General features: G+C 47.6%; 1 protein-coding gene across 1 annotated transcript in view; it reads right to left on the bottom strand.

Moving 5' to 3' along the window:
- PARP1 (poly(ADP-ribose) polymerase 1) overlaps positions 1 to 16,803 on the bottom strand; it is a 41,128-nt gene extending 24,325 nt beyond the window's left edge. The window contains exons 1-5 of the mRNA XM_005690533.3: positions 16,494 to 16,803; positions 10,939 to 11,104; positions 3,892 to 4,016; positions 2,176 to 2,390; positions 688 to 787 (exon numbers count right to left, since the gene is read on the bottom strand). Of these exons, the coding sequence (XP_005690590.2) occupies positions 688 to 787; positions 2,176 to 2,390; positions 3,892 to 4,016; positions 10,939 to 11,104; positions 16,494 to 16,613 (726 nt within the window). The 5' untranslated portion in view covers positions 16,614 to 16,803. The remainder of the gene's footprint in view (positions 1 to 687; positions 788 to 2,175; positions 2,391 to 3,891; positions 4,017 to 10,938; positions 11,105 to 16,493) is intronic.

Raw genomic sequence — 17,734 nt, forward strand, 5'->3', positions numbered from 1 at the left:
TGTTTTAAACTGAAGGACTACCCACACTGAGTCTGTGATTCATATTAAGCATGGAAATCACACCCCCAAGAAGAGACTGACGGCCCCCTCCTAGTTTCCCAAACAAACACTCGCCATTTTCTGGTTAATAATTCTTACTTTACTTTGACACACATTTACCAACATGGTGATGAATGTCTCTGGCCAATGACCACTGATCTCATGGGCAGTTTTCTCCTTTTACTATACGCCTTCTATCCCCCCAAGAAGAGATTTTCATTAAAAAAAAAAAAAAAATTTTTGAATTTTATCTCTTTAGCCATTCTCTGTGCCAAGAACATTCAGCATCCTTGAATTCAATACCCAGTTTCCAACGTGCTCTAGGTCTGGGATGCGGTGATGCACTGTGTGGCTGAGGCAAGACACGCCCATCCCAGCACGAGGCTGCTGAGTGGGAAGCGACAGCTCGGCTCCCACCAGCCTGGCCACTGGTCTGACGCTGAGAGCCCATTGTGGATGCTTTCACGTTGCTTTGGGAGGAGGGAAGAAAGCCTGGGGGAAAGCCAGGCTACTGAACAGCAGCTATCGATTTGGGAATTTTAAAAGCTCTTATAAAGCAGGACACCCACACCTCCTTTAACTTTCTCCCCAGAATGAGGAAGAGAATTAGACTGACTGGGGAGAGGAGACACGCAGCTCCGGACTCACCTTGAGGGCCTTTTCAAGTTTAATCTCCTTTTCTTTTTCTTTTTTAGATTTCTTCTTGGCCACTTCATCTATTCCATCCACCTCATCGCCTTTTCTCTTTCTGAAAGAGACAAAGGATGTGAGAGAAAGAACCAGAACCACTGAGACCCTGAAAGCCAAGGCCTCGGGTGACACAGCATCCTCCTGGCACTCTAACGCGGCCTGGCCAGGCGCTGCCCACTCAGGAGCTCGCCGTCTGCTCGGGTCTGCAACTGCCACTTCACGACACACTCAGCTGCGAGGACAGGCCAGCGGTCGCTCCAGAGCCTTGGAACAACGCAGCGCAGCACCCAGGGCTTAGGCCCCATCTGACATCAAAGTGCCACCCATCTCCTGGCATAGACCAGATGGCCTGGAAGGTTCTGGCAGGGACCGCAGAAGTCAAAGCACCAATGTCAGGCACTGAGTCTTTCAAGCTAAGACATGGGGCTGCTCCTGAGGCCAAGAGGCTGTTCTCAGACGTGGGAGGCTATCATTTCAAGTCTAGGCGCTGCCAGCGGGTCTGCCTCAGCCAGGTCAGCAAACACTGCTGACCAAGGAGCAACGCCCCTGACTTGAGAGAGGGCACCGAGGGTCATCAGTAGCCCCCAGAAACAGGGCAGGCCAGCCATGGTGGTTAATGCTTTCAGCTGTCACGCTGGCCTGAGATCGAACCCCTGGATTTTCCCGCATTCATTAAAGTGGGGAAAAGAATACCCTCTACCTTGTAGGATCATGGTGATGGTTAAATGAATTATCCTGTAAAAGGCTTAGCACAATGCCCAGCGCACCAGAAGTGCTCAACCCATTCTGGTGGTTACGGCATAAATGGAAGCTTATACATTCCTCTTATACCTATACTGAGTGTCAAAGCGCCCTGAGGACTTTAAAATCCATGCCTCTGACTTTCTAGTTTTCTTTGACATTCCAGAGCCACATGTGCTGTACAATCAACTTGTGCACTTATTTCATTTTTAAAATTTACTATTTGCTTATGGCTGCTCTGGGTCTTTGTGGCTGAGTGTGGGCCTTCTCTAGTTGTGGTGCGAGGACGTCTTTATTGCGGTGGATTCTCTTGTTGCAGAGCATGGGCTAAGGCACATGGGCTTCCGTAGTCATGGCACACAGGCTTAGCTGCCCTGAGGCATGTCAGATCTTCCCAGACCAGGGGTTGAACCTGTGTCCCCAGCACTGCAAGGCAGACTCTCAACCACAGGACCACCAGGGAAGTCCTAAACGTATGCATTTAGAACTGAGATAGTGCTTGAAGGCCGCCTCTGCACTTGAGGATGCTACGGGGACGTGAGAGCGGGTCATGGAGCGGTGAGAGGAAAGGCGGCGGACTCCAGTCAGGGGGACGCCCAGACAGGGCAGTCAGGAGGGTGCAGCAGTCTGATACATGCTCTGGGCCTGCGGGAAACCCTTCCCTGAAGCCCCATGGACACCCTCCATCCCCAGCCCTCTACCCACCTTTCACCCTTGATGGCCGGCAGCTGCTTCTTGAGGGTTTCTTGGTCCTCTGCGGTGAGGAGGCTGAAGCCCATGAGCTGGCTTGCGCTGAACTCAGGACGGAAGCCCAGCTCCTCCCGTTTCTGAATAAAGCAGTTTGGGTGGTACCAGCAGTCAACCATGCCCAGCTGGGGCTTATCAGGGTATACCACCTTCTTGGACAGGCGCACCTGGCCCTGTAGGAGAATCCACACGTGTTACCAAAGAGAGACAAGGAAGGGTGGTCAAACATCGGGGCGGCCTGGGGGCGACCAGGTCCACAATGAAGGTGATAAGAGGGCTGCTGGAAGGTTTTGGTTCTTTTATGCCATTAAGGATTGTGTTACCCTGAAGCCTCTGCTCCCTATTTTTAAATAAGGTTAAGTCCAACTAGCTACCTACCCACCCAGCTGCCTGGGCAAGTGATAAAGTGGTAACATCACCCTGAGGACACTCTGCAGACCCCGGTTCAGAGGTAAGAACAACGCCTGGGATGCTATACTCCAGGCTCAAGAGAGCCAGAAGTGAAAGTATTAGTCGCTCAGTCCTACTTGACTCTGAATCCCACTGACTGTAGCCCATCAAGATCCTCTGTCCAAGGAATTCTCCAGGCAAGAATACTGGAGCAGGTTGTCTATTTCCTCCTCCAGGGGATCTTCCCGACCCAGGGATTGAACTTGGGTCTCCTGTATTTCAGGCAGATTCTTTATCATCTGAGCCACTAGGGAAGCCCCTGAGGGACACAGAGCAGGCCTCAATCCTAGCAGGGATCTTCTGCAACCTCCTACCCAGCCCCTCAGTCTCTTTACGCAGCTGAAGGCTCCCTAAAATGCAGTAGCAAACCTGTAAGCTAGCATCCAGTCCTGCCATCCTGCCCAGGTCTGACATCCCGATGGGTTTCAGGCCCGTGAGCCCCAGGTGGGGAAACGCGGACCAAGCGGCACTGACACAATTCCACCTGAGGCCTGGCCACACTCCACGACACACAGCCTTGGGCGCTCCCTTTGAAACTCAACTTCTGCCTCAAATTCTTGTGGTAGAAGGCAGCTGGAGAAGATCTAGCAGTTTCATGGTTTTCCTTTCTGAATGCTCACTGACTTGCCTCAATTTCCTGGACAATACTGAGGAGGTGGAAACTTCTCATCAGTGCCTTGAATTAATTAACCAGAATGTCTGCCTAAGACGAGAGGATCTCTGGTAACGAGGCTAAAGGGCACAGGCCAACCCCTCAATCTGCGTCTGAGCTACTCAGCCGTCACTCCACCCGACCAGCTATCATCCTTCAGGGGTGAGAGCTGGAAAGGAAGGAGGATGGAAGAAGCGCCTGGCTAAGCGGAAGAAAGCCTGGAGGCCGACACTAGGGAACAAACGCACTCCTTAAACTGAGTCTACCATAAAACACAACCAACAGCTTCCTGCAGCCCTTCGGGGGTCCAGAAGAGACCCACTGTGTACATGTTTTCCAAACTCTCCCAGGTTTCCTAAGAGCAGGTTCAGTGACACGCAAGGACGGCACTGTGAATGATCAGGGCTAGATCTGCCACAAGAAAAGTCAGTTATCTCCTGTCGCTACTAAGATGATTCACTTTATTTTTACCCAGCACCTAAAGCCCTATTTTCTTTTTTCTTTTGAGCTATCCAATGACATCCAGTGCAAGAAACCCAGAAAGTCAGACAGACCAAGCCCCAGGCTCTCACCTTTTCTATTTTCTCCATGCAGCTCTTGCACGTGCTCCTGTTGGACTTGGCGTACCCTGCCCCAAAGTCAATCAGCGTCTTCTCCGTCTTGCTGCCAACTCCATCCTGGCCTTTGCCTGAAACATCTAACACAGCCATGCTCGTTTCAACAGCCTTAGCGTAGTTCCAAAGAGCCCTGTCCTCCTCTACCTCTTGGGATACCTCTACCAGGACACCTTGTGTTTTGGGCAACCACAGTTGGTCCATCTCATCTACGTTTGTTTCTAACTACTGTGGTTGGTTAAGTTTCTTCTCCTGCAATGAAATTAAAAATTTTCTCAGGCTCCTGGACACAGCATAATGTTAGCTGGTGGTGGTCTTTAACACTCCCACCCCCAGCCCCTCCTCTGTACCCCCTTCCTCACTTTGAAAGAACTTAGTAAGTGCTTACTACGATGTATGATAGTAGATCAACAGGAGAATGAACTAACAAACTGAGTTATAGTCAAAAGCCTGTTCTTTAGTAATTAAAAAAGAATTGATGACACGTAAGACAACCTGGATGAGTCTCACAGACATGCTGAGCAAAAGCAGTTTACAAGAGAAAAAGAGACTATTGCTTTTTCTCCCAAATGCTAAATCACACAAAATTAACCCAAAGGGACAGAAATCAGAACAGTGGTTACATGCTGAGAGGAAGGATGACTCGGAAAGGACCCAAGCGACCCTTCTGGGGCTTCTTGTTGATGGGTGAATGTTAGACGTGTGCGTGCACTTGCCAAAATTCACTGAACTGTACACGTCAAGTCTGTGCATATAACTGTGTATTATTTTAAAAATTCTGGATGAAAAATTTCAAAATACTAAAAATAGTTTCTGTGAGAAAAGAGATATTACAACAAGAACACTGACTCAAAGATGAAGCTTCATGATGATGAAACACATGTCCAGCAGAATGAAAAGTAATGAAAGTACTTAGGGATGGATGGCGTGGAAGTGGAGAAATGAGTACATCACACATTGCTGGTACAGGCAGAACTGATACAAGCTTTCTAAAAGGCAGGCTGGCACACACACCTTGAAACAGTTCATCTCTTTTAGCAGTATTTCCTCCTCTTAGAATTAAAGAAATAACTGGATAGATGCCCAGGATACATGAGAAATTTGTTCTGTTTGTAACAGAGCTAAATGGTTTACAGCCTAGTTTCAAAAGCAGAGAGTCTGGACTTGAATCTTGCCACGGGAGTTCACCACCATGCTAACCTTGGGGCACTCAACTAACCTCCAGGTGTCTCAGCTCAACTGGAAAAACTGATAAAGCAATGTGGCAAGGATTCAATCAAATTACTGTAATAGATGCCAAATACTCAAATGACGCACAAAATTTAGCAAGATCTGGATAAATGAATACAATGTTATCTTAAACAATAATGATGGAAATCTGTAACTTTTAACATGAGAAGAGTAAATATTAAACTGTAAAATGCAATGTGTAGACCACAGGGAAATACAAATCAAGATTATGAGATATCACTTCAAAACATTAAGGATATTTTTAAAAATCCTGAAAAAGCAAAAACTTCCGGAAAACAGAAGTGTTGATAAGGATGTGGAGAAATCAGAAACCGGTTTATTTTTGCTGGGGATGTGTAAGCCCACAGCCGCTGTGGGAAACAGTACTGCAGTTTACACAAAACCTGAACGTAGAGTATTGATATGATAATCCCACTTATGATAATTCCACTCATAACTCCACTTATGAGTATATACATAAGAGAACAGAAAACGAGGTCAGCATCAGATAAATGCATACCAATATTCACCGATTACCGAAAGGCAGAAACAACCAAATGCCAACAATGAATGAACAGAGAAATGAAATGTGGAACAGCCATATCACAGAATTCTTATCCGGCCTTTAAAAGGAAGGAAATTCTGACAGACGCCACATGAATGAACCCTGGAGACATTATGTGGAGTAAAACAAGTCAGACACAGATGGACAAATACAGTATAGGCCAAACACAAAAGGATAAGTACTGTGTGATTCCACTAGTATGAGGTACTTAGAAGTAATCAAACTCACAGAGACAGAAACAGTGGTTGTCAGAGAGTAAGGGGAAGAGAAAAGAGGAGTCAATGTGTGATGGGTATGAAGCAATAGTTTAGGAAGATGAAAAAGTTTTGAAGCAGGATGATGGTGATGGCTGCATAGCATTGTGAATTGCACTTAACACCATTGAAATGTACACTTAAAGTGGTAAGCACTGTGTTACGTATATTTTATCACAAAGAAAAGGTGACCGAACATTAAAAAAAAAGTATTATACTTAAGGTAGAATCCTTTTTCTGCAGGAGTAAAAACACACAAACATCAATATTTGAATAGAAAAACATTTTCTAATAAGACACCCTGCAATACTAATGATAGTTCTTTCCAAATTACAGGATCTGGGACAATTTAAAACTTCTCATTCTCAACAACAGCCTGAAGTCACAACCATAGGTTAAACTGGGTCAGTTCACAGGAAGGCAGAGAAATGAGAATAGAGTCTCGGGAGATAGCCTTCAAAGGATGATTTAAAAAAAACAAACGACCATTTAAAATTTAAAGGCATCTCAGCAAGTTAAGTTTGTGGATACTGACCAAATGACTGCAGCTTATATGGAGAGGCAGGAGACGCAGACTAGCCAACAGAATACTGAAGAGGAACAAAGTCAGGGAACTGACACTGCCTGACAAGACTCACTGTAAAGCTATATAATCACATCAGTGTGATACTGGCGAAATTGATAAATAAGCCAGAACACAGTCCAGAAGTATACCCACACAGATACAGTCACCTGATGTTTGATAAAGGAGCAAAGTCAACACAGTGGAGAACAGCTTTTTCAACAAGTGGTGCTGGGACAGTAAGACATATATGTGCAAAACAATTTAATCTAGACAGATTACACCTGTGGCAAATATTAACTCAAAATGGACCAGACTTAAATGTATTGATTAAACACAAAACTATAAAACTTCTAGAAAATAACATGGGAGAAAATCTAGATGACCTTGGGTATGGTGCTAAGTTTCTTCAGTCGTGGCTGACTCTGTGTGACCTTATGGACTGCCAGGAGCCTGCCGACTCCTCTGTCCATGGGATTCTCCAGGCAATACGGAATGGGTTGCCATTTCCTCCTCCAGGGGATCTTCCCAACCCAGGGATTGAACCTGTGTTTCTTAAGTCTCCTGCACTGGCAGGTGAGTTCTTTACCACTAGCACCATCTGGGTATGGTGGTAACTTTTTATTTACTTATCAATTATTCTTCTTCTTAAAATTTTTTGGCTGTGCCTTACAGCATGTGGGATCTTAGTTCCTCAAACAGGGACTGAACCTGTGCCCCCTGCATTGGAGACACAGAGTCTCAACCACTGTACTGCCAGGGAAGCCCCTGGTGATAACTTTTTAGAGATGGTACCAGACCCAGTACATAAAAGAAATACTTGATAAGTCAGATTTTATTAAAATAAAAAATGTCTACTCTGCGAAAGATAGCACCAAGAGAATAAAAGATATAAGCCACAGACTGAGAGAAAATACTTGTGAAAGACATATCTGATAGAGGACTGCTGTCCAAACTATACGATGAACTCAATAAAACGAAGTGAAAAGACGCTCAAAATCATATGGTACTTCTTGCTATTCAATCGCCAAGTTGTTTCTGATTCTCTGTGACCCCATGGGCTGCAGCATGCCAGGCCTCCCTGTCCCTCACCATCTCCCGGAGTTTTCCCAAGTTCATGTCCATTGAATCGGTGATGCCATCCAACCATCTTATCTGCTGTTGCCCTCGTCTCCTGCTGCCTTCAATTTTTCCCAGCATCAGGGATTTTTCCAATGAGTCTACTCTTCGCATCAGGAAGCCAAAGTAATGGAGCTTCAGCTTCAGCATCAGTCCTTCCAATGAGTATTCAGTTGATTTCCTTTAGGACTGAATGATCTTCCTGTTGTCCAGGGGGCTCTCAAGAGTATTCTCTAGCACCAGCTTGAAAGCATCAACTCTTCAGCACTGCTTTCTTTATGGCCCAACTTTCACATCCATATGTGGCTACTAGAAAAAGACTACAGCCTTGATTATACAAACTTCTGTTGGCAAAGTGATGTCTTTGCTTTTTAATACACTGTCTAGGTTTGCTGTAACTTTCCTGTCTTCAGGAAGCAACTGTCTTCTAATTTCGCGGCTGTAGTCACCGTCCACGGTGATTTTGGAGCCCAAGAAGAGGAAATCTGTCACTGCTTCCACCTTGTCCCCTTCTATTTGCCATGAAGTTGTGGGACTGGATGCCATGATCTTAGTTTTTTGAATGTTGAGTTTTAAGCCAGCTTTTTCACTCTGCTCTTTCACCCTCAAAAGGCTAAGTTTCTCTTCGCTTTCTGCCATTAAAGTGGTATCATTTACATATCTGAGTTTGTTGATATTTCTCCCAGCAATCTTGATTCCAGCTTGTAACTCATAAACCCTGGCATTTTGCATGATGTGCTCTGCATATAAGTTAAACAAACAAGGTGACAATAACCAGCCTTATCATATTGCTTTCTCAATTTTGAACCAGTCAGTTGTTCCATATAAGGTTCTAACTGTTGCTTCTTGAGCTGCATAGAGGTTTCTCAGGAGACAGATTAAGATGGTCTGGTATTTCTATCTCTTTAAGAGTTTTCCACAGTTATGAACCACAAAGTCAAAGGCTTTAGCATAGCCAGTGAAACAGAGGTGGATGTTTTTCTGGAATTCCCTTGCTTTCTCTATGATCCATGAGTGTTGGCAATTTAATCTCTGGTTCCTCCGCCTTTTCTAAACCCAACTTGAACATCTCGAAGTTCTCAGTTCACGTCCTGTGGAAGGTTAAAGGATTTTGAGCACAACCTTACTAGCACAGGAGACGAGTACTCTATAGTACTGCCCTTCTTGGGAACTGGGGTGAAGCCTGACCTCTTTCAGTTCTGCGGTCACTGCTGGGTTTTCCAAATTTGCTGACGTATTGTGTCCAGCACTTTAATAGCATCATCGTTTAGGATTTTAAATAACTCTGCTGGAATTCCCTCACCTCCACTGGCTTTACTGGCAGCAGTGCTTCCTAAGGCCCACTTGACTTTACACTCCAGAATGTCCGGCTCTGGGTGAGTGACCACACCACTGTGGCTATCCAGGTCATTAAGATCTTTTTTGTCCAGTTCTTCTGTGTATTCTTGCCATCTCTTCTTGATCTTTTGTGCTTCTATCAGGTCTTAATGTTTCTGTCCCTTATTGTGTCCATCTTTGGATGGAATGTTCCACTGCTATTTCCAATTTTCTTGAGGGGCTCTCTAGTCTCTCCCCTTCTGGTGGCTCTCTTCTATTTCTTTGCATTGTTCACTGAAGAAAGCATTCTTATCTCTCCCTGCTATTCCCCTGAACTCTACATTCAGCTGGGTAACCTTTCCCCTTCTCCCTTGCTTTTTTGCTTCTCTTCCTGCCTCAGCTATTTGTAAAGCCTCCTCAGACAACCACTGTGCCTTCTTGCGTTTCTTTTTCTTTGGGATGGTTTTGTTCGCTGCCTCCTGTACAATAGTACAAACCTCTCTCCACAGTTCTTCAAGCACTCTGTTTACTAGATCTAATCCCTTGAATCTATTCATCACCTCCACTATATAATCATAGGTGATTTGATTTAGATCCTACTGGCCTAGTGGTTTTTCTCGCTTTAATTTAAGCCTGAATTTTGCCTAAAATTCAGCTCCTTTGTAAGGAGCTGATGATCTGAGCCAGTCAGCGCCAGGTCTTGTTTTTGCTGATGTACACAGCTTCTCCATCTTTGGCCACAAAGAATGTAATCAATCTGATTTCAGTATTGACCATTTGGTGTTATCCATGTGTAAAGTGTCTCTTATGTTGTTGAAAAAGGGTGTCTGCTATGACCAGTGTATTCTCTTAGCAGAATTGTGTTAGCTTTGCCCATATGGTACTAAGGAATTGCAAATTAAAACAAGATACCACTATAAACCTATTAGTTTGCCAAAATCCAAAACACTGGTAACAAACATGGTTGGTAAGGACATGGAGTAACAGGAACTCTCGTTCATTGCTGGTAGGAATGTAATGGTCTGGCCACTTTGGAAGAAGCTTGCTGTCTAAAGATACTCTTAACCATACAATTCAGCAACCATGTGCCTTGGTATTTAGTATTTATCCAAACGATTAAAAAACTTATATCCACACAAAACCCTGCGTGGGGACATTTATGGTAGTTTTATTCATACTTCCCAGAACTGGAAGCACCTGAGGTGTCCTTTAGTAGGTGAAGGGATAAACTGTGGTGCTTCCAGACAGTAGAATATTTAGTGCCCCAAAGAAATGTTACCAACCTGTGACAAGATATGCAGGAAACTTAAATGTATATTACTGAGTGAGATAAACCAATTTGAAAAGGTTACATACTGTGTGATTCTAACGACACAATATTCTAGAAAAGATGAAACTATGGAGATAGGAAAAACATCAGTGGTTGCCAGGGGTTGGGAGACGGAGGGATGAACAGGTAGAATGCAGAGGAATTTTATAGAGCAATGGAAATACTCTGAATGACGTTATAATGATGGATATGTCATTATACATTTGCCCAAACCCTTACAGGAAAGATGTACACCACCACGACTGGTGGCTAACATAAACTCTGGACTTTGGGTGAACTGATGTGTCAACGTAACTTCAGCTGCTGGGAAAAGCTGAAGGTGGAAGAGGTCACGCCTCTGTGGAGACTCTCCACTTTCCATACTTTTTGCTTAATTGTGCTGTGAACCTGAAACTGCTCTAGAAGAGGGTCTAGTAAGATAACCACCACAGCAAATTTAAAGGCTACATTTCAAGCATCTAGAAGTAACATATCCTGTACCAACAGGACAACTCTGGGTCATTGTGATGCTGCTGGAGTTAACGGGAGAGTGAGCTGAAGGACCTACTCTTTGCTCTCACAGAGCAGGCCCCTGCCCAGGAAGCTCCAGGGTTGGGGCGACCCCCGCACCTCCCCGCTGGGCACACACCTGTCGCTCCTCCAGTCTCGGCCATCTTCTTGATCTTCTGCTGGTCATCCCAGCGGAGCTCGGAGAACCCCTCCACCTCAACATCAGGGTGCCAGATGGAGTGGCCGACCTTCCAGAAGCAGGAGAGGTGGTGCCAGTGTGGGATTTTCCCATCGAACATGGGTGACTAGAAGGGCGGAATCAGAGGTGGAAAAAGAGCTGTGAGCCTCAGGCGCAGGCCTCGGCACCAGACATCCCAAACCCCCTTGCTTATCTGTCAACAGAGTACGGCACCCACCCCTCAGCTGAGGAAGCTGCCTTGCCTGCCCTGGAACAGGCACCAGGCCATCCCGTGGGGCTGACTGGCACTTCAGCTTAGCGTTCAGCCCTGAGCGCGGTTACCAAACTTGCCACTGGGTTTCAGTCACAAACTCAGCTCAGAGCTCGGCGAGGGCATAGGAAATGCCAGTCCTGCTTCCCGGGCCCCCAGTGGACCAGCACCAGGGCCCGCGTGGCCCCCAGGGCTCTGTGCACCTAGGACAGCGGGGAATGAGTCCCCAATGAGCGCCGGGCTGACCAGATGTGTCAAGAGAAGTGGCCTGCCAGCAGCAGCCAGGCAGATGTGCACAGAATGAAGGATTTCCATGAGGCAGACTGAAAGGGACCGGCAGGGGGGCACCCCACCCCCAGGGGCTGGAGGGACCCTGCTGCCCACCACCCACCATGGGACACCCCACAGCTGTCTCTGAGGAACCAGCACCCTCATTTCACAGTCTCATGGGGGTGCGGTCAGACACGCAGCAGGTGATTCAGCCCCGGTTCTTTCCACTACGCTGCTCTACGTCGCTCGGCAGGAAGAGGTACTTAAAAATACACAAACGGTTCTTCTGACTGCAGGCGCCAAACATCTGCTTTGATAGGACAGAAATCTAAATGTCAAGCAGATGGCATAAAACAGCGTTAAAAATAAACACCCAGCAGAACGTTTAGGATGGAGTCATGCGGACACAGAAAGTGCTCAGGAAAAGCAGGGACAAGCTCTCCCAACTGGCCCTCTCCTACTAGGTGAGCAGCCTCTCTCTGGGTTTTATAGACAGCATTGAATACAATACAAGGTTAACGGCTGGGGCACAAGGACGCAGGGTTGCACAGCGTGGGTTTACAGTGGCAATGGCTGTCCCCTGGGCTCCCCAGCTCTAACAGAGCCAACAGCACTTCCTCATGTCCCATGACAGATGCCCCTTCCCATAGCTCCCCAGAGTTAAGATTCATTTGGGTTATTATTTGATCAAGGCCTGTGCCCTGCGTCGGGTCAGGAGCTGCCAGAGAGGCGCCATGCAATGCCTGTCTTGCCAGCACAGTCACGGCAGGCACTCAGAACATTTGTGGGGTGCCCCAGGTCTGGAGGGAAGAGGAAGAAAGGAAGGATGGAGGAGCTCCTGCTGTGGGAAAGATGCTTACTCCGAGACAGCCCTCCCCATCCACAACCAGTCAACAAATGTCATTTCAGAGAACAGACTTGTGTCCTGGCTCTCAAACGTTCACCAAGGCAGCCAACATATCCTTAAACGCCTGGGCGTCTAGTTAGAGCATCTGCAATGGCCTTGACCTGGCTCTGCCTGCCCTGGAGCCCCTCTTTAAGCCTCCTCTAAGTGCAGAGAGGGGGCCCCTGACTCATGGCTCTGCCCGCCCCTCACTGGAACCTATGGCCACGATTTCTTCCTGGCTCTTTGAGGCCCCCATACGTGCTCCTTTAACTCTGGCCTGAGTGCTGTGTCCCCAGCCACCGGCACAGTGCCAAACATGAAAAGCCTCCACCAGGGTGTACTCATGGCACAAACTCCAGGACTGCTGAGGCCACTGGTCTCCCTCCAGAGGAAAGAACCCTTGATCTATGCAAAGCTTTATACTTAAGAACTCAGGACTGAGGATGAGATGGCAAGAAAGTAACCAGACTAAGGTCACAAGACTATTGCCTCACCAGGCAGTCGCGGGGCTCCAGTAAGGAGCAGAATTCTCGGCTGTAGACTCAGCAAACATAAGTGCCCACCACGCACCAGGGTCCTTACCGAGCCACTCTCAGGCTGCTTCCTGAGAAATGGGCTATAAAAAAGAGGCCACACCAAGGCCAGCCTACCCCAGAGTGCAAAACAACTGTTACCACGAAGAAAGGAAGAAAGGCAGCAGGCGTTTCCTGCAGGCCCTCCCAAGAACACCAAGGTCCGGTGCATTCCCCTCCAAGCTGCCCCAGGGCCTGCCAGCTAAAGTATCAGGTATTTGATACTCCAAGAACAATCCTCCCACACAAATGTAAAAGAAGGTATTTAAATCCAAAGGGGGGTGGGGGAAGAAAGGCTTCTTTTTTCTGGCCTTCACCAGCTCAGCCTAAAGGACCTACGAAACATTTGTGTAAACTCCACCCTCAATTACCATTAGAGAAAAATCATACTTAATTTTAATAACAAAATTTCCTTCACTAACAAGTAAGCAGGAGAGCCCAGAATGTTACACTTTGTTTAGTTTAGAAAGTGATTACTCACTCAGTGGAACTGCCTGGACTAGAGCCAACCAGCCTCTTTACTCCTCACCCACGTCCCAATAGAACAGGGTCCTCTCTGACTGTCCAGTGAAGCCTATGGATGTCCCTTTCTCAGACTAACATTTTAAAATGCACAATAAAATGTGTAAGTTCACAAAGGAAGTCAATGGTATTAAAATAATTATGAAAACATTTAAAAAGTTTACTGGGATACAGTAATCTACAAGTCGCTCAGTCCAACTCTTTGCGACCCCATGGACTGCAGCATGCCAGGCTTCCCTGTCCTTCACCACAAACTTTAAAGCATTAAATAACAAGATACAGTACTGCTTTAATAACTACTGTAATCTTATTGCTAACAACGACTGTAATCTTGTTGCCATGTTATACCACGCTTAGTTGTTCAGTCATGTCCGACTCTGACCAACAGACTGTAGGCTGCCAGGCTCCTCTGTCTATGAGGATTCTCCAGGCAAGAATACTGGAATAGGTTGCCATGCCCTCCTCCAGGGGATCTTCCCAACCCAGGGATCGAACCCAGGTTTCCTGCCCTGCAGGTGGATTCTTTACCGTCTGAGCCACCAGGGAAGCCCACGATCTTGTTGAGATGAGTATAAATGATTATTTTAAAAAATCCCCAACAACTGTAAATGATATGAAAATAACTATTACTGATGACAAAAACTGCAGTTACTGTTAATGTGCCTTTGCTTTGGGGCTTCCATTCATAACTGTAGAAAGTAATGAACTGTAACCGAAGTCCAGGGAAGACAGGACTCTCTTCTCATTGAAACTCATGGACCTCTTGAGTTCTCTGTACCATCCCACAGACCCCAGGTTAAGAGCCCCTGTATTAATGGGGAGTAGTTCACCAGATCAGCCAGCCACCCAAACGTCAGGATGAAATGAAAAGACGCTCTGGGGGAAATAAGGCTCCTCAAACAGGAGGCCTCGTCTACTCCTCCATCCTCAACTTTCTGCCACTTCTGTGGTGAGCTCCAATTTGGCACCCACCATGCCATGGGCACAGCTCCATCAGGTGGCACCCACCCCAGCACAGCAGTGTTTACCAGTCATCACCCCTTTAACCAAATTGGGAGCTCCCAGAAATGGAGTCTGTCCTTGTGCCCCTGGTACTTAACGCCTAGAACCTAACTGGTATTCAGTGAGTGTTTACTAAGCGGTAAGTGTTGGGTAGTGAGCTAGGTGGCCCTGAGAATAATACTAAGATGACGATGCCAACCCCTGTCATATTGTTGGAGCCTGTCAGGTTCCTCTGTCCATGTAATTTCCCAGGCAAGAATACTGGAGTGGGTTCCCGTTTCCTTCTTCAGGGGATCTTCCTGACCCAGGGATCAAACCTGCATCTCTCAGGTCTCCTGCATTGGCAGACAGGTTCTTTACCACTAGTGCCACCTGAGAAGTGACATACTGTCGGTAATTCTAACTCCCAGATGGATCAAGATCTGTTTATTGGACTTTAACCTTTATTTTTCATCGCTCGTTATTATAATCATATATAATAACCTGCCTCCGGGCACCCTGCCCCTCTGCCTAAAGTGATTAACACATACATCCCCTCTCTAAGGGCTTTCCTGGTGGCTCAGATGGTAAAGAATCTGCCTGCAGTGCCGGGGATCTGGGTTTGATCCCTGGGTCGGGAAGACCCCCTGGAGAAGGAAATGGCAACCCCTGGAAAATCCCATGGATGGAGGAGCCCAGCAGGCTACAGTCTGTGGGGTTGCAGAGTTGGACACGACCAAGCAACTTCAGTTTCTTTCTTTCCCCTCCCTATGGTTGGCCATTTCAGGAGAGATTTGCAAGAACATGATCTTTCCTTTCTCACCTCCTTCCCCTTTGTGTCCTATAAAAGAAGCTGGCATCCAGACCCCAACAAGACAGCTGATTTTAAGACAACAGTCTGCCATTTCCTCAGTCAGTTGACTTTCCAAATAATAAAGTGAGTATTCCTTGCTTCAATTAGCCTATCGGGCAGTAAGCAGATTTGAGCTGGGATTTGGTAACAATATTATGAAATGAGATAGCCTAAGTACACACTGGTACCCATTCCCCTACACCACCTAACTACTGCGAATGCAGCAATACCACCTAGTCATTCCTAAAATACCTACTGCCTCACCGGTGGAGGGAAAATCAAGCTATCTTGACCATGAGCACTAAGCTTGGACGACAGCTTTACCTTAGGGTGGGGAGGACAGGAAGGGTGGGAACTAGAATTACACAAACAGACAGGAGCTTTTGGAAGCTGAAAGTGGCAGGAATCTCTCTGCCTGGGAGGGGTCTTCAGACACACCACCTCACTCCAACACCCCTCCTGGCCTGCTCGGAAGCCTCAGGGACCACTGGAGGGAATCTTGAATCTATTAACAAGCCCAGATGAGAATCACTAGGAACCACTCTTACTCAAACCGGATAGCTACAAAGACGACTGAACTGGGAAAGTTTGGGGGAAAATGTTAAACCATAACGTAAGACAAAAGTGAACGCACTGTACTGAAATGACATCGACTTACATAGTTTTGCATAATTAATTTAAAAAAAAGAGTGAGCGGGTGTTGAAATGATAGCCAAAAACCGATTTAAAAAAATCCAAATCGTCACTTGCCAGTCGCCACCGTCAATGCAGGACAAGGTAGGTCAAAACCAGACTAGCTTCAAAAAACAAGGTAGGTCAAAACCAGACTAGCTTCGAAAAACCACGAGTCAGTTTCCTTCCCGAAGCGTATGGTAATAAAATAAACCCAGAACTAAGGCTAGAAGCGGCTCCCTATTTTCACAAAGTAAAAGGCCCCACCGGCTCCAGACCGTATTTCCCGGGCTTTTCCTGCAAGATCAGCAAAACCTGACGGAAGAAGGGTCCACCCGGCGGGCTTGTCCCGCGATAGCAGCTGTGCCCGCAGGCCCCGCGCTGGCTGGGAGCGGTCGGCCAGGCCCACGGCTCCGGGCCGGCCCTCCCCCCACCCTCCTCGGACGCGCGAAGGCCCGGCCGCGCACAAAGCGCCCCCTCCGCCCGCACCTGCACCATGAAGGCCATCCGGATCGAGTCCTTGGGGATGCTCTCTTTGCATTTCTTGCAAGACGCGCGCCCGCTCTTGGCGTACTCGACCCGATAGAGCTTGTCTGAAGACTCCGCCATTCTCCTGCCGCTTACAGCTCCGGGAGCCCGACGCCGCGATCTGGAGACCCGCTGCTGCTACTGCCACCTCACCCACCGATCCGCTACCCGCAGGCGGCAAGGCGCCTTGAACCGCCGCCACCGCCTCCGAACACGCCGCGCAGGCCACCCGCCGCTCCGGATAGATTGCTGATGCCTGGCGGCTGGCACGCCCCGGCGCCCGTGCGCAGGGGCGGGGCCGCCGGCGCGCGCTCGCCCCCTACCGGCCGCCGGTGGGGGCGGTAGTTCCCCGGCGCCCGCGGCTGCGCGACCATCCTCCGGGATGCTGGAGGCAAGAGGCGGGGCAGACCCCTCGCCTGCAGCTCTGGGAAGGACGGGGTGCCAGTCCTTTCACCATGTGTCTCCTTTAACTGTTTGTCCCTGGGAAGGCTTAAGTGTCCTCACAGCTGATTCCACCCTTGTCGCTTCCTAATGCATGTGTCCCCTCTTCCCCTGAGGGCGGCCAGATCTGGACTGGCTGGGGAAAGTCCTTTGGCAGCCGAAGGACCTGGGCAGGCCCTCGCCTGGGCTTGACTACAGTCCGCGGACCACTGGGACCGAATACTAACTGAAGTCTAGCATCGCCTTCATATGAATTTTAATGCATGGATACAAATTTCGGGAGTCTCATCAATCGTTATCACAGCACTTTCATGTCACTTTACAGTTGCTGGGTACAAATTGGCACTTACCAAGAGCATTGCCAATGACAACAAAGGCATTTGCCGTCTGCCTCTACAGAGATTGAACCCCATGCTGCTAAAGCTGTTGACCTTCAACAACCCTGAGGGAGTTCAGGGTGGAGTGAGGCACTCTGTGCTCCAGGGAATCTGATGGGACAGGTCTTTAGATAGTTGGATGTGTTTAGGAACAGATTTTATGATCTCAGTCCTTGCGTCTCCTCATTATCTAGAGAAGCACTAAATCCCTTTATGGTGACATCAGATCCTCATGACTAACAAAAACCTTTTGTAAAATGAGTGTTTCATGGCAGTGAACTCCCCCTTCACCAAAATCTTATATGTTGACTTTTTCCCCCCACTGCTGCTTTGGAGCAGTCTCTCAGAGATATCCGAGATCCTGCCTCCCAGGCTGCAGTCCTC

Source organism: Capra hircus, chromosome 16 (assembly GCF_001704415.2).
Source record: "Capra hircus breed San Clemente chromosome 16, ASM170441v1, whole genome shotgun sequence".
Lineage (NCBI taxonomy): Eukaryota > Metazoa > Chordata > Mammalia > Artiodactyla > Bovidae > Capra > Capra hircus.